The following is a 24,144-nucleotide window of genomic DNA, read 5'->3' as shown; positions in this document are numbered from 1 at the left end:
ACAACTTTCTTATCTTAACACAGCCTTGGCAAATACAACATTGTGTGTTCTTGAGCCGATCATGTCTGTGGAAGTTATAGCCCCGAACGAATTCCAGGGACCGGTCATCGCAGGCATCAGCCGGCGGCACGGGGTGATCACAGGGCAGGATGGAGTGGAGGACAGTTTCACGGTGTATGCAGAGGTGAGGACAGTGCTCAGGGACAGCCCTGCAGAACTTCCAGACAAGGACACCCAGCTGTTGCTCCTGGAGATGGCAGGGCGAACGGATGCCTCTCCCTGTGGGATCTGTGGCTTCTACTTTGCTGTTAGAACAATTCTTAAGTGCAGAAGTTAAATATTAGATTCATTTTATTTGGTTCTTTTATGCACATGCCATTTTCTCAGGTGTGTTAGTTTCCTTTCTCATTTTAGCTTTACTTATACAGGGGCTTTATTACGTTAGCTCTTGATTTATTTGGATAATGTCTAATGTCCTTTCTTGTCTTGACTCCTATCTTGACTTACATCTCCTGAGGACAGAAGTGTGCTTCATGTCACCAGGCCTCCTACTTGGAACAGCATGCCGGAGCCGAGGGGTCCTGCCGGGGCTTCTGAGAGAGCACATGCCCCACCCACTTGCCCTGGGCTCAGCCCCTAGCACCATAAATAGGAACCAGTGCGAGTTTGCCTGGAAATCCTTGTGCATGTGGGGGCGTGGTGCCAGGGAGCAGGGGCAGGGATGTCATTGGGAATGAGGAGGGGAGATAGGCCATCGGGGGTATGTGGTCTGCGAAGCCACAGCTTTCATTCCTTGTGTGTCTGCCCGTTGGAGTGATGTCCACTTAACATAAAACAGATCTTTCTCTTTGAATTTTAGTTCTTTTAATCCAGGGTTCTTTAGAAATCGAAATCTCATGCAGTAAGCAACTTTTCAACACGCGGTGCTATCCTATCTATTGTGTTTGTTTTCAGATCCCTCTCAATGAGATGTTTGGTTACTCCACTGAACTCAGGTCATGTACAGAGGTAAGTAGCTTTCATTTTGTTTTTCTTTCTTGTGCTGGGGCACTGGGGCTGGAAATCAGGACCTTCTGCTCTTGGCTTTTTCACTCAAGACTGGTGCTCTGCCACTTGAGCCACAGCTCTGCTTCTGGCTTTTTTCTGGTTGAGTCTGTGGACATGAGTCTCACAGACTTTTCTGCCTGGTCTGGCTTTGAACCAAAATCCTCAGATGTCAGCCTCCTGAGTAGCTGGGCTGACATTACAGCAGGAGCCACTGGTGCCCAGCTCATAGGCAGCGTTAATGTGAAGCTTAAACCTTCCTGCAATGCTGCAAACACCAGGCGCATTTGTGAAATCCTGACCCATAATTGACAGCTGAAAAACTTCTTTCCCTCCCTTTCTCCCCCCTCTCCTCCCTCCCTCTTCTTTATCCTCCATCTCAGGGAAAGGGGGAGTACACCATGGAGTACTGCAAGTACCAGCCGTGCTCAGCATCCACTCAGGAGGACCTCGTTAACAAATACCTGGAAGCCACAGGGCAGCTTCCTGCGAAAAAAGGGAAAGCCAAGAACTGACCGCTCACTTCCTCCTGAGTAACTTTAATTGCTGAGACGGATCCCTGCAGCGAGAACTCAGGTTGCTGAATCAAGTGTCTTCTGGCCCTTTCACCCCTTCAGGAACTTCCTACATGCAGAGATAAGCCTGTGCGTACCTCCGCTCTGCAGATGGTCAATAATTCACTGGAAAAGCTCAGGTGAAATGTGATTGTGGATCCCTATGAAATGATTGAAATCATTTGCTCTCTAACAGAGGAACAGGCTAACTCGAGTTACACTTGTCTGCATGGAGTGTGTATAAACTCCCTTCACAAATTTATTTCTATCATGAGAATTTTGCACAGAGGGGAAAACAGTATACAGAGCAGACATGCTCAAAGTTTTGTTCCTAATTTGCTTCAATATGGAAGCATTGTTGTGCGTACGTAGGACATTCCATGGCGTGTCATGAGAGGGCAGAGTTTTCAGTACTCTGTTGGGCTATGAAATACCAGCTGAGTCTGTGGCACACACGGCCGTGGCACTTCAGTGTGACTTCTGAGAACTTGGAGCTGCCTCTGAGGAGTGAAATGTCACCTGCAAGCCCACGTGAAGTGTCAGAACAGATCCTCACCCATACTGTCCTTTTCTGTGTTCATCATTTCTGTGACCCTAAATAATAAAATGTAATTTAAATATCTGCTGGCCAGTCAGTTCATTCCCACGGTAAATGCTTGATTGTGTATGTACCTGTTAGAATATATCATCTATTGTATTCATGGAGATTAGAACAAATGTCACGGCCTTTGGTTCTAGAACAGGTAGACATGCCCAGGCAGGTCTGCCATACTGTTCAAAACCACTTCATCTAAAAATTGCTCCATGTTCAACCAGGCGTGGGGGAGCACAGCTTAAGACATAGGCAGGAGAGTACTTTAAGCATTGCCCACCCAATTTGAAGACATTTGCTACATAGTTTGAGTGCATTGTTTAAGTCCCACAAGTCTGTGGGACCTAGTCTGTTTTACCTAGTTTGTATTAAAGGAAGCAAAGAGCCAGGTACTGGTGGCTCACATCTGTAACTAGCTACTCAGGAGGCTGAAATCAGGATTGTGGTTTGAAGCCAGCCCAGGCAAGAGAGTCTGTGAGACTGTTTATCTGTAGTTAACCACCAAAAAGCTGGAAGTGGAGCTGTAGCACAAGTGGTAGAATGCTAGCCTTAAGCAAAAAAGCTCAGAGAGGGGGCTGGGAATGTGGCTCAGTGGTCGAGGGCTTGCCTTACATGCATGAGGCCCTGGGTTCGATTCCTCAGCACCACATAAGCAGAAAAAGCTGGGTGTGAGGCTGAGGCTCAAGTGGTAGAGCGCTAGCCTATAGCTGAAGAGCTGAAGGACAGTGCCGAGGCCCAGAGTTCAGGCCCCACGACCCACCAAAAAAAAAAAAAACTCAGAGGTAGTGCCCAGGCCCTGAGTTCAAGCCCCAGAACCAACAGGGGGGGAAAAAAAGGAAGCAAAGATACAATGAGGTAAACTTCTCCAATAGTGCACAGCTCCCTAAGTTTCAGGTGGGTGATTTGGTTACGGCTCTTCTCCATGAAAGCAGCAGATGGAGCTCCGGCATTTCATCCACACCATGTGACCTTCAGGATTACTTTCTGTTCCCGATGAGAAAACAGTGGTAGAATTTAGCACAGCCCCCTGGTTATTGCAAGTAATCAAGAAAATGGGCAGATTTGGACAAGTTTTTAATTTGTCAACCACTCTGGTTGCAAGGTTATATAGTATCAGAAAAGATCCCAGCTCTGTAATCCATCCTAAGCATTGATCTGGCCCCCCTAAGCCATGCAGTTTAAGTAGGATCACCAGGGACCAGAACCCACATGGCTTGCCAACTCAGGAGCTCAGGGATAGGTGTAGCGAAGTCTAGCCTTCCAAGGCAGGATTCCTTGTGTGTAGGGCAGTAACATGCCTGGTCCTGTCCACCATGGAGGTCACCTGGGAGCTCCACAAAGATGTAGCCAGGCCCAGCTCTAGTATGTGGCCTCTAAAACTTCTCCAGGCCAGTCCAATAAGCCTCGGTGTCATGGGCCACGGCAGTGGTAGTCAGACATAGTAGTACGTACATACCTGTAATCCCAGCTTCAGGAAGGTGGAAACAGGAGGATCATGCATTGGAGGACAGTCTGGGCAAAGATAAACTTAACATGAGCTGCATGACCCTTTCTCCAAAGGTCTGGGAAGCAGCTTGGGTGGTAGAGCACTTGCATTGTGTGTGCACAGCTCTAGGTTCAGTGCTCTGCATTGCAAGAAACAGGGCAGTGCCGCTGAACATATAGACCCAAGGCACAATAGGAAACAGCTTTTGCAATTCACATAGGTCACAGCCTTGTGTGTGATTAATTAGACTTTGGGTTACTGGTTTGTGTAAAGAAATGCCCATGTAATTGTAACCCCTCTGTACAGTATGTTCACAAATAAAAGAAATGCAAATCCTGGGGCTGGGAAGGTGGCTCAGTGATAGAGCACTTGCCTTGCATGCCTGAGGCCCTGGGTTCAATTCCTCAGCACCACATAAGCAAAAAGAAAAAAAGCCGGAAGTGGCACTGTGGCTCAAGTGGTAGAGCGCTAGCCTTGAGCTGAGGGACAGCGCCCAGGCCCGGAGTTCAAGCCCCACGACCGGACCCCCAAAAACAAAACAAGAAATGCAAATCCCATTCTGTTCATCCTTACCTCCCTACTCAAACATTGTATAACGTGTGAAATCACTAAAAGAAGTGGATTCTGAAGTTTGATTTTTCATCAGAGTTGAAGGGTTCCAGCCATTGGTGATTCTTAAATTGGAAAGCCACCAGGAATGAGTAAGTTGTGATGTGTTGGAATGCATCCTTTTGTAGAAGATAACCATTTGCATTGCTTACTGTAAATGTTGATTTCTGCAAAGCAGGGCACTGGTGACTCATGCCTATAATCCTAGCTACTCAGGAGGCTGAGTTCTGAGGATAGCCAGCCCAGGCAGGAAAGTCTTCTCTTAATCACCAGAAAGCCAGAAGTGGAGCTGTGGATCTAGTGGATCTATTACCAGCCTTGAGTGGAAAGATCTCAGGGACAGCACCAAGGCCCTGAGTTCAAGCCTCAATACTGGCTCAAGCAAGCCTTTTGCCAGCCCTGAATACTTTTTTTTTTTTTTTTAAATTTTTTTATTGTAAAGATTCTATACAGAGGGTTACAGTTACATGAGTGGGGTAATGAGTACACTTCCTCTTGAACATTGTTACCCCCTCCATTGTTTTCTCCCTACCATCCCCTCCCTCCCTCCCTTCCCCAAGGTTCTTTTTTTTTTTTTTTTTTTTTTTTTTTTGATTGTGATTAAGTGATTACTTAATTTCCGGAAATTCACAGTATTGTGGAATAATGATGCTCATTTAAAGTCACACGTTCATTCTAACTTTCCTGGAGCAAATTGTCTATCACAGTCTGTAATATATAACGGTGTTCATATGTTATATACCATACACGTGATCAGCAGCATGGGGATATTTAGTAGTGGTTCAACCAGATGAGTGGGAGTTCTTTGTTTCTTAAGTCCTGTTAGTTTTGTCATATCACCTAACATTTTGGATTTATCATCCGCTTATCAGGGAGACCATGTACTGTTTGTCTCTTCGTTCTTGGCTTACCTCGCTCAACATGATTCCTTCTAGCTCCATCCATTTCCCTGCAAATGCCATTATTTTGTCATTTCTAATGGCTGCATAATATTCTATTGTGTATAGATACCACAATTTTTGGATCCATTCATCTGTGGTGGGGCATCTAGGTTGTTTCCATATCCTAGCTATTGTGAACAGTGCTGCAATAAACATGGAGGTGCACGTGTCCTTGTATATTGGTTCCTGTTGTTCAGGGCCTGAATACTTTTTAATGAACCTGTTTAACTTCTGTTTAAAAATCAGGTAGTAAATATGCAAATGATGATTTGAATAAAATGCAATGCAGACAAAATTCTGGTTCTGCTTTTTTCTTAAAATTCTGCAAGTCCTGAAAAGATTGAACAAATGAATGTGGCACTGCATGCACCACAGGTCAACTGATGTGATTCTGGAGAGGTTAAGCCCTGTTTGTGCTTGCAAAGATAACAGAGCCAGGAGAAGGAGCCTTACCGGGCTAGCTTCTGTGGGGCTGTCCATCCCACTTCTGCTCCAGGGCCAAAAGAAGCTTCTGCGCTGGATGGTGGCCCGGCCAAGGCTCTGCTCTCCGGGCTGAACAGTAGCTCCTGAGAGCAAGGCCTTGGGGATTGCTGAACCAAACAGAACGATGAAACATCTCAGAACACAGTGTGCAGAAGAACGTGCTCAGAATCTATTTTTAAAGATCACGCAGTGAACTCAGATAAGCAGTCTATCTCTGGCCTTCAGTTTGATCCAGTTACTCACCGCAGATTGTTGCTTTGATGCTTTAGAGAGCTTTCTCTCAACTTCCACATAGGTGAAGAGCTGACTTTTACTTTGTGACTGCATGGATGTTGGGAAGGTAAATGCAAATTGAAGGTTTTAATTATTTTTGTTGTTGGTCATGGGGCTTGAGCTCGGTCTGGGTGCTGTCCCTGCACTCTTCAGCTCAAGGCAAGTGCTCTACCACTTGAGCCACAGCACCACTTATGGTTTTCTAGTGATTTATTGGCGGTAGGAGTCTCACCGACTTTCCTGTCTGGGCTAGCTTTGAACCATGATCCTCAGATCTCAGCCTCCTGAGTAGCTAGGATGACAGTCATGAGCCACCAGCACCCAGCTATTAAATTTTTTAAAAATATACCATTAACCTGGGTGCTGGTGGCTCACACCCATAATCTAGCTACTCCTTAGGAGGCTGAGATCTGAGGATCAAGATTCAAAGCCAGCTGGGGCTGGAAAGTCTGTGAGACCCATCTCCAATTAACCACCAGAAAACCAAAAGTGGGGCTGTGGCTCAAAGGGTAGAGCATTAGTCTTGAGCAAAATTGCTCAGGGACAGTGCTCAAACCTTATTTATATTACATATTATCGTGGTTTATATTTATATATACTGTTATAGTTTGTTAAGTGTCTATGTCTAAAAAGTATTTCTTTAAACTTCCTGCTCTCTAACAATACAGGTTAAAAAATACATATTAAAAAATACCCCACTTAAGATAATTGACAAGATTTTTTTTTTCCAATTGGGTGGTAACCCTGGATCTTGACCTCTTGGTTTGGCTTTCTTGCTTACAACTAGTGCTCTACCATTTGAGCCACACTCCAGTCTGTCGTTTTGCTGCTAACTTGGAGATGGAGTCTCAGACTTTTCTGCCCAGTCTGGCTTTAAACATCAATCTCCCAAGTCCCAGCCTCCTGAGTAGCTCAATTACAGGTATGACCTGTTGGCCCTGGCTTGGCTCAGGACAGTTTGACTTGACAATGGTGGTAAGTCATCAGGAGAAACTGTACTTACCCACTAGTGGTGTGCAATGTGATACTTGCTGGGAAGTTGGACAGAAGCACAAGACAGCTCCAGGTAAGGCATGTAAACAGCCAGGTCAGTGGGGTGGGGCACATTGTGCCCCAAGAGCATTTGCAGCCCAGAGCACACGGCCCAGCACCCTGTCAAAATGTGTCTGCACTTAGTTGAATTTTAAAGTTAGTGCTCCTAATCAGTTACTGGCCAGGGAGCCTAGCCAAAGGATTTGAGTGTTCCATTAAATTATAATAATGTCAAGAGTCAAGTGCTGGCAACATTTCCTGGCTGGCTCCTGCCTGGAGTTCTCACAGGATTTGATTAAGGCACCTTACATTTGCTTTTATAATTTACTCAGGCCAAACATCGGATCCTAGTTGTCCTTATATACCATTAAAAATTGTGGAAATGTGGTGCACTTTGATCCAGGCGTGTCTTCACCCCCTACCTGGGGGCACCCCATAAGATTTGAAGCAAGCAGTAGACACTTACTTAATTCCAATCACACATCTCACCCACCCACACATGTAATTCTCCACAAATACATTTCTTATTTAGAAACGTTTATTTTAAAGTAGGTATCAATTTTAAAAGGAACACTTGCTAAAGTAATGAAATATAGTAAAAATTTCTTAACTACTGTTTAAGTGGGGCTTGAGCTCAGGGACAGCGCCCAGGCACTAGCTCAAGGCTAGGACTCTACCACTTGGAGCCACAGTCCCACTTCCAGTTTTCTGGTGGTTAACTGGAGATGAGAGTCTCCTTGCTCAGCCTCCTGAGTAGCTAGGATCACAGGGGTGAGCCTCCAGCTCCTAGCTTGGAGATAGATATACTGAGCAATTTAGCAACCTAAAGCCAGTACGATCTTTAAAATAATGAGAAGCTCAGAGGTGAAGCCACTTTGAAAACTACATGCTGGCTGGCTAGACTCTGCATGTTGGCTCGGAACTCCAAGGGCCGTGCTGACCACTGGTTTACTCAGAGTCCGGCAGAGGCTGGGACACTGCCCGGTGGCAGCCAGAAGCCGACCAGCAACTGCCCATCACGTGTTTCCTCAACCACACACTGCTAGTCCATATCTCCTATACTGACTAACGAGTTACACTGCTAGAGTTGTCCTAGACAGAATCCAGTAGAAGCAGGCCATTTTGTAATCTTTAGAGATGAATCAGTTCTGTCGGTGCCACAGCTGATCCCTCCACAGTTCCAGACGCTTCTTCTGGGGTCTGGAGCTCCTGACATTGGTACTTAACTTTCAGTGGCTTGCCTGGGTACCAGATTAAACGAATGCGACAGGGCAGGATTTCCTAGCAAAGAAAGATCTCGGTGTTACAACCCACACAATCTGTAAGGGAGGAACAGTTCCACAAACCACGCTGTACATTACCTGTGTCGGGAATTCATGAAGTAGAACGGTGTAATCAAAATCAACGGCGTCACCACTCATTTTCTGGAGCAAGGAAACAAGCATTAGGACCACAGTTGCAGGGGGGTGTGGTGGCTGGGAGCTGGGTTCCTGATGACAGACTTCAGGCAGCACAGAAGTCCTGTGGCTGCTGCTTCCCCATCAAGACAAAGTCATAGATTCTTATTTCGGTTTCATCACTGAGTTATATGTGGAAATCTGGCTAAAAGTCTTCAGCACTTCTAGGTGTGATGGAAGCCGGAGGGGATAAAGGAGTACCTTCACATCCTCCAAGACCTGGTTACTTCGTGAACACTTCAGGCTGTCCCTGAGCACCTCGTACCAGACCAGCTCACGCCTGTCCTCCTAGCTACTCAGGAGGCTGAGATCTGAAGATCTTAGTTCAACGCCAGCCCAGGCAGGAAAGACCTTGAAACGCTAATCTCTACCAAAAAGCCAGAGGTGGAGATGTGGCACTAGTAGTAGAGTACCATCCTTGAATAAAAAAGCTAAGGGTTGATGCCCAGGCCCTGAGTTCAAGCCCCAGGACCAGCACAAGAAAATAAAGGATCCAAGAAAAGGCAGGATGAGGGCTAGGTGCCTCTGTACCTGGGTGTGCTTCTCCTGTTGTATGGTATGGAGATCATGAGCCTGGTTTACCTGCAGGGCAGGTAAGGTTACAGCTAGAGAGAGATGATCAAGGCTCACCCAGACCTAACTCCACACCCTTTCCTTCGTGGGTGCCACACCAAGCCACGCCACACAGCTTTGAACACTACATCTATGTCTGTCGTTTACCTGATTTCTATCCATTTTGCTCCTAGCTTAAACCAAGTCCCCATTGCGGTTTTTCTCTTTCCCGTATTTTCTGTCAAGGGTGCTTTTGTTAATTCTTTATGCCCTGCAATGCTGGGGGCGTGACTGAGGGTCTGATGCACAGGCTCTGTGTTGTAACATCCCCTTCCCCCCCCCTCACAGTGTCCCCTCCCCCTTTGCTGCTATATCAACTTGAGCCTTTCTCAGATCCATACCTCACCCCTGAGCATCTATTCCCAGCTATAGAATCCACACTCTCCACTGGTACCCTGGCCCAGTTTGCCTGCACTTCTTGTCCTGGGCCTGCATTTCCTGTCCTGGGCCTGCATTTCCTGTCCTGGGCCTACACTTCCTGTCCTGTGCCTACACTTCCTATCCTGCTGCCTACCCTCCTGTCCTGTGCCTGCACTTCCTGTCCTGGGCCTATACTTCCTGTCCTGCTGCCTATACCTCCTGTCCTGGGCCTGCACTTCCTGTCCTGCTCCCCCTATAGCTTAGTGGTCCACAAGGCAGCCACAGTGACCTTGTAAGAGCTCTGGAGGAGGTTTAAAAACGAGCTCCTTCTAGCCAAATCCCCTCTGGGTCCTCCGGTGTCTCATCGGACAGGCTCAGCTGCTCAGCCTTTCTCCAATTATCTGATGGCTGCCTCCATCTCCTCTGTGAAATTGCCTTCCTGATGGGGCCAGGGCCACCTACCAGCCATGACCCTGGCTTCCAATCCAGGGTCTCCCCAAGATTAGCCTGAGACTATCCTGAGACTGTGCCAGTGTCATTCTACCAGGACCCATGTTCCCTTCTCCCTGCTTCATTTTTCTCCATTGGGGTGCCACCATTGATGTGTGTGTATATGTGTGTGTGTGTGTGTACTGGCACTTGAACTCAGAACCTTGTGCTCTCACTTGGCTTTTCCATTCAGGGCTGACACTCTACCACCTGAGTCACACCCAGGTGTGGCTAATTGGAGATAATAGTCTCTCGCACTTTTTTGCCCTGGCTCCTCAGAACTGTGATCCTCAGATCTCAGCCTCCTGAGTAGCTAGGATTACAGGTGTGAGCCACTAGCACCCAGCTTTCATTGCCTTCCTTCTTCCTTGAGAATGACTGTCAGTGAAGGCAGCAAACTGTGTTTCATTCACCGTTGCATCCTGTCCTAAATCGACGCCTGCCTGGTACTGCAGGCATCTGATACTTGTTGAATGAGATGCCCCGGAGCTAGGAAGGCTATTGTTTCCTAACCAGGGCCCTGGTTGGTGTTGGGATTCTTACCCATTGGTTCACGCTCCTGAGCTGGGCCAAGTAGTACTGTGAAAACTGGGTTGTCTTTTCCCACATCACGTAAGAGCTGCCAAGAAAGGCCAAGTCCCAGAGGGGTCGCAGTGACGCCTCAATTCTCCCGTGACTATCTGAAAATGAGAAAACAAAGCACATTGTTACCAAGGCACGCTTTCAGACAACAGCTCATTAGTTATGTCTGGAGGCATGGTTTGTCAGTAAAGCACCTGTCTAGTAAGTATGAGGACCCAAGTTCAAACCCCACTACCATCACGATTTCAGAAGCTTTGGTGATGAAGTGTGACATGGAGCCAGATGAGACCATCTCTCCTGAAGCAAGGCTGTGACTCAGATCTGTTTCTGTGTAAGAAGTGAGACTGCAGGCTTCTGCTTGTCTCTTAGTAAACCTGTTGTCCAGTGATTTGCTGGCTGCACGTGATGTTTACTTCTGTGAGACGCATCATTAATGAGGTTGCTCTTCGCACACCCCACGGGTCAGGCAGGAATCAGGGTGTACAGCATTACTTCTGGGTGTCCGGTGCTGTCCTTCCCCACCAGTGCATGGGCGTCAGCCCCCTCACCAACAGGAATATGGGATGGGGTTTTCCTATGGCATTGATTTTTGATCTGCTGACTTTTAAATCAGCAAACAGGATTTTTATTCTTAGTTATTTTTGAGACAGGGTCTCACTTCCTGCCCAGATGTTTGCTTGACCCACCCCTACCCCCCCATTGTGGGGCTTGAACTCTGGGCCTGGGCACTGTCCCTTAGCTCTTCAGCTCAAGGCGAGCACTCTACTATTGAGCCACAGCATCACTTCTGCTTTTCTAATGGTTTATTAGAGTCTCACGGATGTTCCTGCCCTGGGCTGGCTCTGAACCAGGATCCTCAGATCTCAGCTTCCTGAGTAGCTAGGATTATAGGTGTGAGCCACCGGTGCCCAGAGTATGCTTGGACTTTGATCCGCCTATTTTAGGTTTCCTATCATCGCTGAGATAATAGGAGCACACCTGGTGTCCTGAGGACTTTTCTGTCCAGGCTGGCTTAGAGTTGTGATTTCAGCCACCTGAGTAGCTAGGATTCCAGGCATGAGCTGCCCATGCCCCGAAAAACTAAATCTTTTTAACTGAATAGTCTTGAATAGAGAGACAGCCTGTCAGTGGAAGCCCTGGGTGTCTGCTGAATTCCCAGTGAGAACAGAACAGTACGTTCTGGCGATGAAAAAAGACTTGGTAAAGTGTCTTGGTAGCCAGCTTAAGTTCGACTGTTTACAGACAGCTCCGAGAGGGCCTGGTACTCATGAACTCAGCAAGTTCTCCAGCCTCTACTGAAAAGGGTCCAAAACCTACCGATCTTGTAGCAAGTATTTATAGAGAAAAGGCCCCGTGGGGTTCTAAATTGGTGCCTTGCAGAGAATGGTGCCCTATTTCCCGAATGAAAGGGGGAAAGGCCCCTGATAGCCACAGATCGCCGAGCCCACTTGGGGCTCAGAATAAACACGGTCTGAGTGGTGTGAGGCTGAGAATCGCTTCCCTTCATTCTTTGGCACCGATCTGAGTTGTCAGAGAACTATCAGGGTGAGAGCCAGCCAAGGCTCTGGACCTCAAAAATGCAAAGAGCAGCCTTCAACCTCTAGGCTTTTGAGAACATTCTGTCAGTGTCCATAAATCAGGGAGCAGAAAGCGGGAGCCACCCCCCGCCCCGTGTGGACGTGGGTTGGTTGGGTCTTGGGGGGTCTGGGCACAGGAGGGAAGTGAGCGGCTGGGGCGGGGTGGGACTGAGTGCTGCTGTTGTCAGATGTCAGGCTCCATCCCAGCACCAGTCCTCAGATGACTTCTGTGGTTTTGGAAATTGGATTTGCCAGTAAGTGCCGAGCCGGCACTGCCGCCGGGGCAGGACTGTGCGTGGGGACAAATGAGCTCTGCCTGGAGCAGGCTGCCTCTCGGCAGAGGGCAGGGCCGGTCTATGAGAGCTGGCACCATGCTCCATTAGCCACTGGCCCCAAATGAAATCAACAGGCCCCAGGCACAGCCCCAGGCAGGGGGCTGACCCCCCCCCACCCCAGCACTGCCCTGGAGGCATCTTGTCTCCGCTGTGCAAGGCCCTCACCAGGGGTTCTAGAAACTGCCATCCCCTGCATGCATGCCCACTAGTGTGGGGAGGCTTGGCTCTCCTGTGCCCCCCTTCTCCAGGGGGAATGGGGGGAGGGGGATGGAGAGGCGGGGACAGCTGCCACTGGAGTCCTGTGGTACCACAGATGCAGGGTGGGAAAAGGGACCTCAGTGCTCCGTTTAATGATCCCTTGCGGTTTTGGAGGCGCTGGGTTTGAACCCAGGGCCTTGTCCCTGGCAGTGTGCCTCTTATGCCAGGCTCCCAGTGTGGCTGGCTATTGTTATGTTTGGGACGGCCTCTCTGGTGTACCTGGGCTCACAACCACTCTGCTCTTCATACTTGTACTTCCCAGGGAGCTGCACACACCTAGTGTGCTCCCCGCATCCAGTGTGCGCCCCGCATGTACTACGTACCCCCTGCATCTAGTGTGTACACAGAGTGTGCTCCCTGTATCTAGCATGCCCCGTATCTAGTGTGCACCCCTCATACAATGTGCCCCCCACATCTGGGGTTGCACCCTGCATCTAGCGTGCTCCTCGTGTCTAGTGTACACTATGCATCTAGTGGGCTCCCGGTATCTAATGTGCTCCCCGCATCCAGTGTGTACCCCACATTAACTGTGCACCCCGTATCTCGCTTTCTAGTGGATGAGATGCGGTGGTGAGTTGTGTTCATCAGGGTGGCCTCAAACCACAATCCTCCCAATCTCAGCTCCCCAAGCAGCTGGGAAGACAGGCGTGAGCCACGGCACCAGGCTAGCACCATTTGAAGAGTTGGAAATACTTCCCCGGTGCAGGCGTCCCAGCCCCCTACGCACCAGGCAGGCTGCCGCGGAAGGGGCTCTGCAGCTGCTTCAGCTGTGTGTAGAGCCGGTAGTCCTCCTGCCGCCGTTGCTCCTTCCCCAAGAGCCGCGTGCAGGTCACATTGATGGCTGGTCTGGGTTTCTGGTTCTTGAAAAACACTTGAGCTGAGCATTTCCCCAAATGATCTTCACCTGCCTGAAATAAAACATCTTGGAATTAAGCAGGAAAGCACTTTATCTGCTCTGCCCAGCTACACACACACACACACACACACACACACACACACACACACACACACGCACACACGCACGCACGCACATGCGCACACAGACACCCTCATGCGCACACGATTGCATGAAGGCCGTTCCCTGTGCGTGGCCTCTGCCCTGGTGCCCGGCTGTGGCTTTGCGTTGCAGAGCTTGGCTGTGGCATCTGAGCTGGATACCCGCGACCTCCACGCTCATGGTGTTCCCTGGCGCTCAGCTCAGAAAGCTGGGCCTGAGGCCCGCGCCCAGCAGGGCTGGGAGTGGGCTTGCTCCTCTGTGGGCCCTCGATGTGGGGCTTCCGACTCACAAACTCCATGAGGGAGCTGGGATTGTGATGTCTGAGGAGCCCCCTCCTTCTGGTCCAGCTCTAAGGCCTGAGGTGGGGACATTAGGACATCGCGCTGTCCCCGAGGCTCGCAAGCCAGGGCTTGAGTACTTTCTGCTGAGCACAACTACTAAGTCCACAGTACCTTCCCTCCCAGTGGCTGCCCAGATGGATGGATTTATGCGGCCCGGCCAGGCCCACTCTGCTTCCAGTGTGGAGTCATGGGATCCCCTCAGCGCACCATACTGTGAGTCACCTCCAGGACAGCAGCTGTCCACCACATGGCCCACATTCCTAGACTTGAAACCCAGGCCTGGAGAAAGGCATTCCCCCAAGCCACCAATGTAGGCCCAGAATGGGAAGGTCAAGGCCACTGGTCTGGCCCTACCTGCCCAAACCCAGCCCTGGGCTCTTTATCAGGATCCCCTAGTGAAATGTGATTGGTTAGCCAGGCATGGGTGGTTCAAGCCTGTAATCCTAGTTATGGTTCAAAGCCAGCCCAGGCAGGAAAGTTCCACCATATTCTTACAGCCAATAAATTACCCTCCCCCCCCTCCCCACCCCAGACACACACACAAAAAGAAATAGAGCTCTGGCTCAAGTGGTAGAGGCCTTGCCTTGAGCAAAAAGAAGCCCAGAGACATCACCCAAGCCCTGAGTTCAAGTCCAGTACCCAAAATAAATAAATGCAGTTGGTTAACAATAAAGGAAATGTGATATGTGTGTGTGTGTGTGTGTGTGTGTGTGCGTGTATGAATGGAGTATTACTCAGCCACAAAAAAAGAATGAAACTCTGAGATTATCATGTTGATGACGACAAAACAAGCTCAGAAGGACCAACACTAAACATTTTCTCTCATTTGTGGGGCGCAGACTAGTAACCAAGTCATTACGTATGCATTTAATGACAGGAATAAAGGGAAGACTGAGGGAAGAAAGGAATGAGAGGGAGAGGAAGGGAGGGGAAAGGCGGTGAGTGAACATGATTGAAATACATTATACATATGTATGAGCATTGTCTGGGGGAAGGAGAATCAGAAAGATTAATAGAAGGAGTGAATTTGATCAAAGTATATCATACACAAGTATGGAAATGCCTCAATGAAATCCTTTTGTACAATTAATATGGGCTGATTAAGTCTTTTAAAAACCATAATAACGCGGTTGAATTGTCGTTTCAATGGGGTGGTGTCACAGCTTACCAGCTGCCAGATGGTAAAAGAAACAACCCACAGAGAAACAAATAGTAATCAAGGTTGAATGACTTAATACGCTCACATGAAGGATTCACTGAAAAGGCTCAAAGACCTGGCTTTTCAATGGGCACTTTCTCCCTGCGGTGTGTTTTGGATGGGAGGGAACTTCTGGGGTGCATTAGGGGGTGACAGCCTAGGCGGGGTGAACAGACCTTGTTCAGCCTCCACTGAAATCAGCCAGCCCTCAGCAAGAGAAGAAAGAGCCAGCGATTGTGTCACCCCACTTTGCTCCCCCAAATACCTCCTGTCAAAGCAGCTTTGAAGGTGAAAGAAACATCCTTCATCTCCAGAAAGTCCTTTAAGAAAGTTTTAATTCTTGGGGGTACTAACATAAAAAGAGTCATACTAGGCGCCTGGTGGCACATCCTTGCAATCCTAGCTACTCTGGAGGCTGAGATCGGAGGATCGCAGTTCAAGATCAGCCCAAGCAGAACAATCCCCAAGACTCTAATCTCCAACTAACCAGCTAAAAGCTGGAAGTAGAGGGTGGTTCAAGTGGTACAGTGCCTGTCTTGAGAGAAAAAGCTAGGGGCTAGCATAAAGCCCTGTGTTCCAGCCCCAGGACCAGCACAAACACAAACAAAAGCAACAAAAGACAGCAGAGTCTGAGAGCACTGCTGGCTGTGTGGACCTTGCTTCCCAGCTCCTCTGTCCTCCGGGACGCCTGGGCTTAACAGTCATGCTATGCCCTTGGGGTCCTTCCTCTATGAGACCCTCCCATCCCAGCCCTGCTTCTGCCCTGTACCACCCACCCCAAGCTCCTTGGACCACCAGAAAACACAGGCGGGGCCCACTCGTGCTAGGCCCGGCCCGCACACGGTTCATCTGCCCTCACTTCCAGAGTTTTCTGTTTACTTTCTTCTTGAAAACATCATCAGAGGCATCCTGGCAAAGCCTAGGTGACTTGGCGGATGCAGCACGAGACCAAGTGCCCTAGGCAGGTGCCACTGCCTGGTTTGCTCGCCCTCAGGGGCCTGCAAACCTGAAATGGCAGCAGGCGACAAGAATAAGCGCGCGATGGCATTTGAGAGTGAGTCACTGTGACTGGTAGGGACGGCAAAGGCACTGTGACATTCTCACCCAGGACCCTGGAGGAGGAGGTGACACTGGGTAGGTGGCTCTCAGGCAGCCATGGAAGGCCATGCATCTCACTCTCCAGCCCCGCTCCGCTCTGCGGCTCTTGAAATGAAACAGGAAACCCAGCAGAAAAGAAAGAAGCTCAGAGCAAAGCCTGTGGTGCGGGTAACTCACTGTGCAGACTGCGCATAATCACGGCTCACCTCCAGGTTGTAGCTCTCCGTGCTGAATACCAGCTCAACCTTACATCCTTTTTGGGGGTCCACCTGAAATACAGAAACCAAATCTTAGCAGCGTAGAGGCTCTGTGAACAGAGGCCCTCTTGGGAAAGCATGCACACGGCAGTCACGGCACGCATACCTGAATAAATTCGGTACCCGGGCACGTTCAGGACTCGGAGAGCTCAGATTTGGTCTGAGCATGCCTTTGTGGTTGCTGGCCTGACATTTACTCACTAGGGAGTAATCGGGGTGCTGTACCGAGGGAGGAGGCAAAATGTCTATGTCTATGTCTATGTCCAGGCCTCTCCAGGGCCCAACCTGGATGCCTGGCACATCCTTAAGCAAAGCAGGCTCGTCCATGTGACTTCTTTGCTCCAATGGGAAAGAGACGGCGTACGCACAGCGTGTACAGGGGCAGTGAGTGAAAAGGGAAAAGCATGGTGGACCCAGGCATTGGCCAGGATGAGGTGACCTCTAAGCTGAGTTCTCAAGGTCAATGTGGAAGCACCTGGATCTGGGGTGGGGACAAAGACTAAGGAGGCACACAAGGCAGACGCAGGGTAGAACTGGCAGCCGGATCTTTGGTCTGTGGGAAGATGACAACACTGAAGTGTACACGTTATGGGCTCTGCTAGAACTTGAATGTGTGTGTGTGTGTGTGTACCTGTACTGGGGCTTAAACGAGGGCCTGGGCACAGACCCTCAGTTTATATGCACAAGGCTGGTGCTCTACCACTTGAATCATGCCTTCTGCCCACCTTTCTTCTTGTTGGTTGATTGGGCCAGAGCTGGTGGTGGCTTTTTTGTCTAAGCTGGCTCCAAGCTCAACCCTTCATCTCCAGGGCTCAGCCTTCTCAATGAGCTAGGATTACAGGTTGATTCATTCAGCTCCTGGCAGCTCCTATTTTTCAAATCAGGGTTTTCATTTATTTCTGAACCAGCCTGGACTGTAATCCTCCTATTTAAGCTTCTCACTTAACTTGGATGATAGGTGTATGCTGTCACAGCCAATGTTTTTTTTTTTTTTTAAATTGGTTGTGATGAGATAGCAAAAGCTTTTTGCTTTGAACCTCAATCCCCCTGAACAGCTAGGATTAAAGGCATGAGCCACTGCACCCCACTGAACACTTCAACTACTTAGGAAAACTTTGTATTATTTGCCATTTTTTAAGACAGTAAAATAATCATTCAGTAGAAAGGAGTAGAAGGAACTTTGAGTGCATGAAGCTGAGGTTATTTCATACCATCTTGATTAAATTAGACTCTATAAACATCAGCTTCCTTTGAGTTTTGGCCTAGGGACACAGAATTAAACAGGGTTATGTTATTTTAAATAGATCAGATATTACCCAATCCTAGTACAGAAAGAGGAGAGGGGAAACTGGATCCAGAAGCTTGTTTATGCAGCAAATGTCCACACGCATAAATACACACGAGTAAATATACAGATGCTCTGGGAGCTGGGAGCTCAGGAGCACTGCATGCATGAGTCACGCTTAGTCTTCTGACGTCTACTGGCATCAGCTGATGCTCTGCTTTGTTTACCAAATGCACACGCGCACACTAGTCTCTCCTCATCCCCTCCTCTGCCCGGCACTGGGAGATACTACCATACAAGGAAACTGAACAAACATCTTTCCAGATGTTTCCTGCCCCTAGTGTGGGAACAGGTTGTCTGTGCGCTGAATGTGTCTGTGTGAGCCAGGTTGAAGTGTGGGGTGTAGGGTATGAGGCCCAAGGACCCCAGGACAATGGTGAAGATGGAGAGAGGGTGGTCTGGAAAGCTGGGGTGCTGCTGGTGCAGATCCTGGAAAGCCTCAGTTGGCAGGAGGCTGGCTTAGGATTTGAACTCCGGTCCTTACACTTGCTAGGCAGGCAATCTGCCCTTCAGCCACACCTCTGCACTTCCCGTCTTTGTCATTGCTTGGTAAAGGTCTTGCTCAGATGCCAGGCCTGGCCCGGATGGCACTCTCCCTGTTTATGCGTCCCATGACTGTGGATGACAGACCTCCATGCCTACCAAGTTACTGGTTGAGATGGGGCCGGGTGAGCTTTTTGCCCAAGTTGGTCTTACTGCCACAATGGGTCCATATAGACAGCAGGAAGTTGAAGCCACGTGCTCTGAGGTTGTATCTTACTTTCCACTAAGACCTGTGTGTTCTAACACACCAAGCTATTTGCAAGTGAATGGAGCCAAGAAATTTTGCCTCCAGGATGCGTCTGAACTCTCTTTCCATTAGATACTACTATGTATATTGGGTAGAGTCATTGAAATACAGGGTGCCTTAAACTCAAGGAGCTGAGATGAAAGACAGAATAGATATTTACTTATTCTCAGAGCCCATTTTACAAACAGGTCTCCCTTTCAGCTTACTCCAAATGAGACCTTGGACGCTGCCTGGAAGAAAGCTGGCTGAGCTATCCTCATGAAGCCACAAACCACCACTGGCTGCATAAAGGACCACAAAGTGCATGTATGGGAAGGAGGCTCTGCCCCCCTCCCCCTTTGCTATTTGGGAACCTCTGGTCTGCTACTCAGGCTCCTCCCCACGTGACTTGGTATTTGATAGGAAAATATAAATGGCACACGGTTCCAGGAAAAGCAAGTGCTTCGTTTTTAAGGTTACTTTGATGACTCAGGCTTCGTTGGCCGCAACTCATTTGCAAATAAAAATTGCTGGCTGTTCTGATGCTCGCGACAGGAGAGTGCCACAGGGTATCGCATTAGACCCTGAGATGATCCTATTGGACATTCCTTCTTTCAGGCCAGACAAAGCAAATAGTTTCTGTGAAAATCAAAACAGAATGAGCCAGAAGTCAGCTAGTTCTGGTGAGGCCCAACAATGGAGGCCAAGGAGGGAAGTAGACACAGCCATGTTGTGTTCATGGTGGAGGAGGTGATGGGTACTGTGTGTGAACCTCTGTTCAGCCAAGTCTGGGCATGAATTCTTGACCTTAAGACGCCAGAGGGACAAGGACCAGGACAGTTCTGTGCTGGGAATGAGGAGGAAGAAAAGGCCAGGTGTAAGGAGACCTGACCCATTGGTCTTCTATCCTGCTGGAAGGGCATGGAATGGTTTCTGCTCTAAATGTCCCAGTGGAAGTGACTCTTCCACTTGCTTCATTTTATTAAACAAATATTGAGAACTTGGCCTTAAATTGGGGGCACCTGTGGCTCACACCTGTAATCCCAGCTACTCAGGAGGCTGACATCTGCGGATCACGGTTTGAAGCTACCTAGAGCAAGAAAGTTCATGAGACTCAATCTTCAATTAACTGGCAAAAAGCCAGAAGTGGAGCTGTGGCCCAAGTGGCTATGCCTAAAAGCCTGAGGCCCGGAGCTTCAAGGGTTCAAGCCCCAGGACCAGTATAAAACCAAACAAGTGTGCCCCTAGCAGTGCCTTGGCTAGTACAGCAGAGAAGTGAGTTGTGATGTCCTGCACCCTGGGAGAGGCTGCCGGAGGCCGGGCAGAGCAGCCCAGGTGGGAGCAGAGGACAGGTAAGTAGGGGTGCAGGACACCGGCACCAGTGAGATGCGAGAGGAGACAGCGTGGCCGTGTTCTGTGCTGGGCTAGTGCTGTGCTGGGGAGGGGGTGGTGAGCACCCCTCGATTCCGCACTGCCCAGGGGTTCTGCCAGTCATGCGGGGACGGTGGACACCCCCCTACCCCATGCCACTGGGCAGGGATCGCAGGAGGTGGCCCCGCTCCAGGAGCGCCTGTCCACCCAGCCCTGCAGCTTCAGGCTGGCTTTGGAGCGGGGAGGTTGGCCTCGAACCTGTGATGCCGCGGCCAGCAGAAGCTGGGAGGCTGAGGATGCAGGGGAAGCCCGTCCCGGACCTGGGACCCCGCTCAGCAGCAGACGCACGCATGCGGGGTGGGAACCGCGCCCCGTCTGCAGCGAGGGGAAGGAAGGCAGATCTGTGGGAGGACTGGCCGCCCTCGCGTCACCATCTAGCTGGACATGTGCCCGGGCGTTGCCCTGGACGTGGCCGCACACGTCTGGTCCGAAGCAGCAGCACCACGATCTCTTTTAGACCCGACTTTCCTGCCGGGCAGCCGCACGGGGAGGCCAAGCGCTCGCTGGCGGCGGTGCCCGAGCATGCGCGCCCCGCGTGGAGGCCCCCGCGCCTGCCCCCTCGAGCACCTTCCTCCCGCGCCGCCTCCTGACCTTGCTCCCCGCACGCACAGGCCCCGCCCCGCCGGCCTCCGGCCTCGCTGCGCTGCGCTCCCGTCCCGTCCCATCCAGAGGGAAACGGAGGAGAGCCGGCCTCGTGCGCGCCACTGTCCACCACGGAAAATGGACGCCGCAGGGTGCGCGCTGTGCGCGTGCGTGCGCGGGTCCAGTAAGCGCGCTGGGCGCTCGGGCGCACCGGCGTTGAGCGCTGGACGTCCTTGAACCCGTCGCTCCAGGGAGCGGGGCTCCGCATAGAGCGTGGCCCGTGCGCCCCGTGCACCCCAAACCTCCCAGGCTCCGACTGCGGCCCCGGGCCTGGCAATGGAGAAGAGCGGGGCCAGGCCCGAGGAAAGAGGGCGCCGCCGCCGGGGGCAGCAAACCTCCAAACCCGAGGGCAAGCCGCGCAGACCCGGCCCAGCTCCGCCGGCTTCCCGCGCTGCCCGGCCCGCGCCCCGCCGGAGGCAGCCCGCAGCTCTCAGGCGGAGATTAAATCTCATTTGATTCACTGCTCTCTCTCTCCGTTTTCCTTCCTTCCTTCCCTCCTTCCTTCCTCTCTCTCTCTCTCCGTTCTTTCTTCCTTTCTTTCTCTGCAGCACTAGGTCTGACCTCACATGGCTCGGCTGCTCGTGCATATGTATTTGGAATTGCTTTCACAATTGCCTTGCACGGTTTGTACCCAGATCGTTCCATTGCAGCTGGGTTGCAGCCCGGTGGTCCGGCTGAGGCCTGGCGGGTGTGAGGGTCCCCTCACCAGCACCCCGAAGCCGATCCTGCGGAACCTGGCTTCATAACGCAGTGGTAGGCCGCAGTCCCAGCCTGCCTTCTTTCAAAGGAGTGTGCGGGCCGGAGAGCGAGGAGGGGCCCGCACAGCTCCTCCAGCTCCTCCTGCCAGGGGCCGGCCCCTGGAGGACGGATCCGTCCTGGATGACGGATAGCCGGGTGCAAACACGAGCGCCACAGCTTCCACAACCTGTGCAGCTGCAGCCAAGGAAGTGCCACCCCCTCCGGGGCCCGGATGCTCCTTGCAGGGCGGCCTCACCCACGGCGGACAGATGGATGGATGGACAGGCTGCCCTCTGGCTCATTTTTTTTTCTTCAACTCAAGCTCTCACTTAGCTTTGTCACTCAAGGCTGGCGCTGTACCATTGCAGTAACAGCTCCGCTGGCAGCGTTGTGCTGGCTTGTTGGAGCCTCACGGGCTGACTTTGAACCTTGATCCTCAGACCAGCCCTGATTAGCTAGGGTGACAGGCACGAGCCACCAGCGCTGATTCATTCTGTGATTTCTTAACTGGTCTTGGAGGGAAGAGACATCCTTGTAATTTGAAAAGTCAGTGCTTTACCCAAGCCAGGGAACCCCGCCCCACTCCCCCACAAACCTCTCCATACCCAGGAAGGAGGCTTCAGGGCCTCTCTTAGGCTAGGGGAGGTCATCTTTGTGGACAGTTCTCAAGCTGTCTTTCCTGCCTTTCTGCTGAACTAGTAAATCTTTTTTTAATCCCTGGACAACAATGATGGTTAAAAACATGCTACAAGAGCAGGTGGCCTTTTCCTGGGAACAATCCGGTTCAATCATTCAGTAAATTTAACCATGATAGGCGCAGGAAGAAGCATGCAGAAGCAAGGCAGAGCGTGGAGCAGCCGGTCCCCATCTATCTGGCGCCAGACGGGGGCAGTCTCGGTGAGGATTTCTCCAGTTCTTCACTCCGCAAGGCTCCGTGTCCATGGGCTTTAGGGGCGCGAGTTGGGGATCCTGCGATTCTCTATCTAACCCGTGTAATGCGGTGGAGGCAGCGATGCAGCTCCACGCGTGTGAACCAGACCCGGGCGGAGCCTCGCGAAACCCCACCAAGCCTGGGCGGTCACGTTCGCCTTCCACGCGCGAGAACCTAAGCCCCTGCCCTCGGGCGGGTTGGATGAGGCAGATGCCAGCGCTGGGAAGGTCCCTGCCCAGCCCTGGACACACTTCTACCACCGAGTCCGCAGCCCTTGCCCCCTGCCCCGGCGGCAGCGGCCTGCCCCGGCGGGCGGCCTGCGGCTGGACACGCGGCTGGCCGCGGGCTGGGCCGGGCGGACTGGGAGATCCGGGAAAGGGTGGAGCCACACGCGCGTCGGCCACCCTGAGGGCACCTGGGGCAAGACTGAGCCCGGTCTTCGGGGCCCGTGCCTCAGTTTCCCCAGAATCTCGCTCCCAGGTTCGGGACCGTCAAGAGCCCTGACCAGGGCAAAACCTAGGGCGGCGTGAAAGCCAGCGAGAAGCTCCTTCTTGCTGCAGACCCTGCGCACCCACGCGCCCTCCACTGCCTGGGCTCTACAGGCGCGGCGCCAGAGGCTGCGCGGTGTGCTCGCAGGTGACAGCGGCCCGCGCGCGGCCCTCGTGCACGGAGCCCAGCACTCGCAGCGCGCGCAGCCCCGCGTGCACGCGCACTCACCCGCGCGCGGCCCTGGTGCACGGCGCCCAGCACTCGCAGCGCGCGCAGTCCCTGCGTGCACGCGCGCACTCCCGCGTGCACGCGCTCTCACCCGCGCCTGGCCCCGCGTGCACGGCTCCCAGCACTCGCAGCGCGCGCAGCCCCGCGTGCACGCGCACTCACCCGCGCGCGGCCCTCGTGCACGGCGCCCAGCACTCGCAGCGCGCTGGGCGAGGCGGCGCGGAAGTTGAAGAAGTGCAGCGCGGCGCGCGCCGCCTGCTGCAGGATCCCGCGCGGGAGCCCCGCGGCGGCCTGGGGAGCCCCGGGATCTTCTGCGGGCCCCGCGGGGGCCGCCGCCGCCCCCTGGAGGACGAGCCACAACAGCAGCGCGAGCCCGGGGCCGGCGGGGCGCGGGACCCGGGCCCCGGGCGCGGGCGGCGGCTGCCGGCGGGGCTGCATGGACGCGGGGTGCTCGCCGACCGGGATCGCGGCGGGCGGCGGCCGCGCGGGCAGAAATAAGGGCGCGGGAGGCCGCCCCGCCCCCCGCCTCCCCGCCCGCGCGGCCCGGGTCCCGGGTCGCGCCCGGCCGCGCCCTCCGCGCCGCCCAGCTCCAGGCCGGGCGGACAAGGCGCCCCCAGGGCGCGGGGGGCGGGGAGGGAGCGCGGTACCTGGAGGCCGTGGGGGGCCGAGGCCCGCCAGGACCCCGCAGCCCCCCGAGCCCCCCGCGGCCCGGGCCTCTCCCTTTTGCCGATTTTGCAGCCGTCGAGTCTGACCCATGACTCGCGCCGTCCAGCAACGGTGGAGACGGGGCGACCCCGGCGGCAGGGGACGGAGGAGGCCCGGCGCGGCTGGGGCACCTTGGCGGGGCAGGAGGACGGCGCCCAGGGGCGGCCCGACCGGGAGGCCGAAGCGAGAGGCCGGGACGCGGGCTGTGTGCGCGGGGCACGGCTCCGGTTAGACTCGCGCAGGGACCGTGGAGGAGGCCCGGTGTCACCGGTCCGGGAGGCCACGCGGCGC

The 24,144-nt window shown here is 52.4% G+C and overlaps 2 protein-coding genes across 3 annotated transcripts in view; one reads left to right on the top strand and one right to left on the bottom strand.

Moving 5' to 3' along the window:
- Window positions 1-2,220, top strand: part of Gfm1 (G elongation factor mitochondrial 1) — a 29,623-nt gene extending 27,403 nt beyond the window's left edge. For both annotated transcript variants that reach the window (XM_070022865.1, XM_070022864.1), the window contains exons 16-18: window positions 24-184; window positions 955-1,008; window positions 1,428-2,220. In XM_070022865.1, coding sequence (XP_069878966.1) covers window positions 24-184; window positions 955-1,008; window positions 1,428-1,559 — 347 coding nt within the window. In that variant the 3' untranslated portion in view covers window positions 1,560-2,220. The remainder of the gene's footprint in view (window positions 1-23; window positions 185-954; window positions 1,009-1,427) is intronic.
- Window positions 2,221-7,534: 5,314 nt separating this feature from the next.
- Rarres1 (retinoic acid receptor responder 1) lies at window positions 7,535-23,604 on the bottom strand. Its single transcript, XM_070022821.1, has 6 exons — window positions 23,311-23,604; window positions 16,525-16,587; window positions 13,412-13,592; window positions 10,476-10,612; window positions 8,376-8,438; window positions 7,535-8,295 (listed from the first exon to the last, which is right to left on the bottom strand). The coding sequence occupies exons 1-6, from the start codon at window positions 23,584-23,586 to the stop codon at window positions 8,146-8,148; spliced, it is 870 nt and encodes a 289-aa protein (XP_069878922.1). The 5' UTR covers window positions 23,587-23,604; the 3' UTR covers window positions 7,535-8,145.
- Window positions 23,605-24,144: the final 540 nt, after the last annotated feature.

Source organism: Dipodomys merriami, unplaced genomic scaffold (genome assembly GCF_024711535.1).
Source record: "Dipodomys merriami isolate MVZ:Mamm:240054 unplaced genomic scaffold, mDipMer1.0.p SCAF_154, whole genome shotgun sequence".
Taxonomy (NCBI): Eukaryota; Metazoa; Chordata; class Mammalia; order Rodentia; family Heteromyidae; genus Dipodomys; species Dipodomys merriami.
This window is presented reverse-complemented; position numbering and strand designations above follow the sequence as displayed.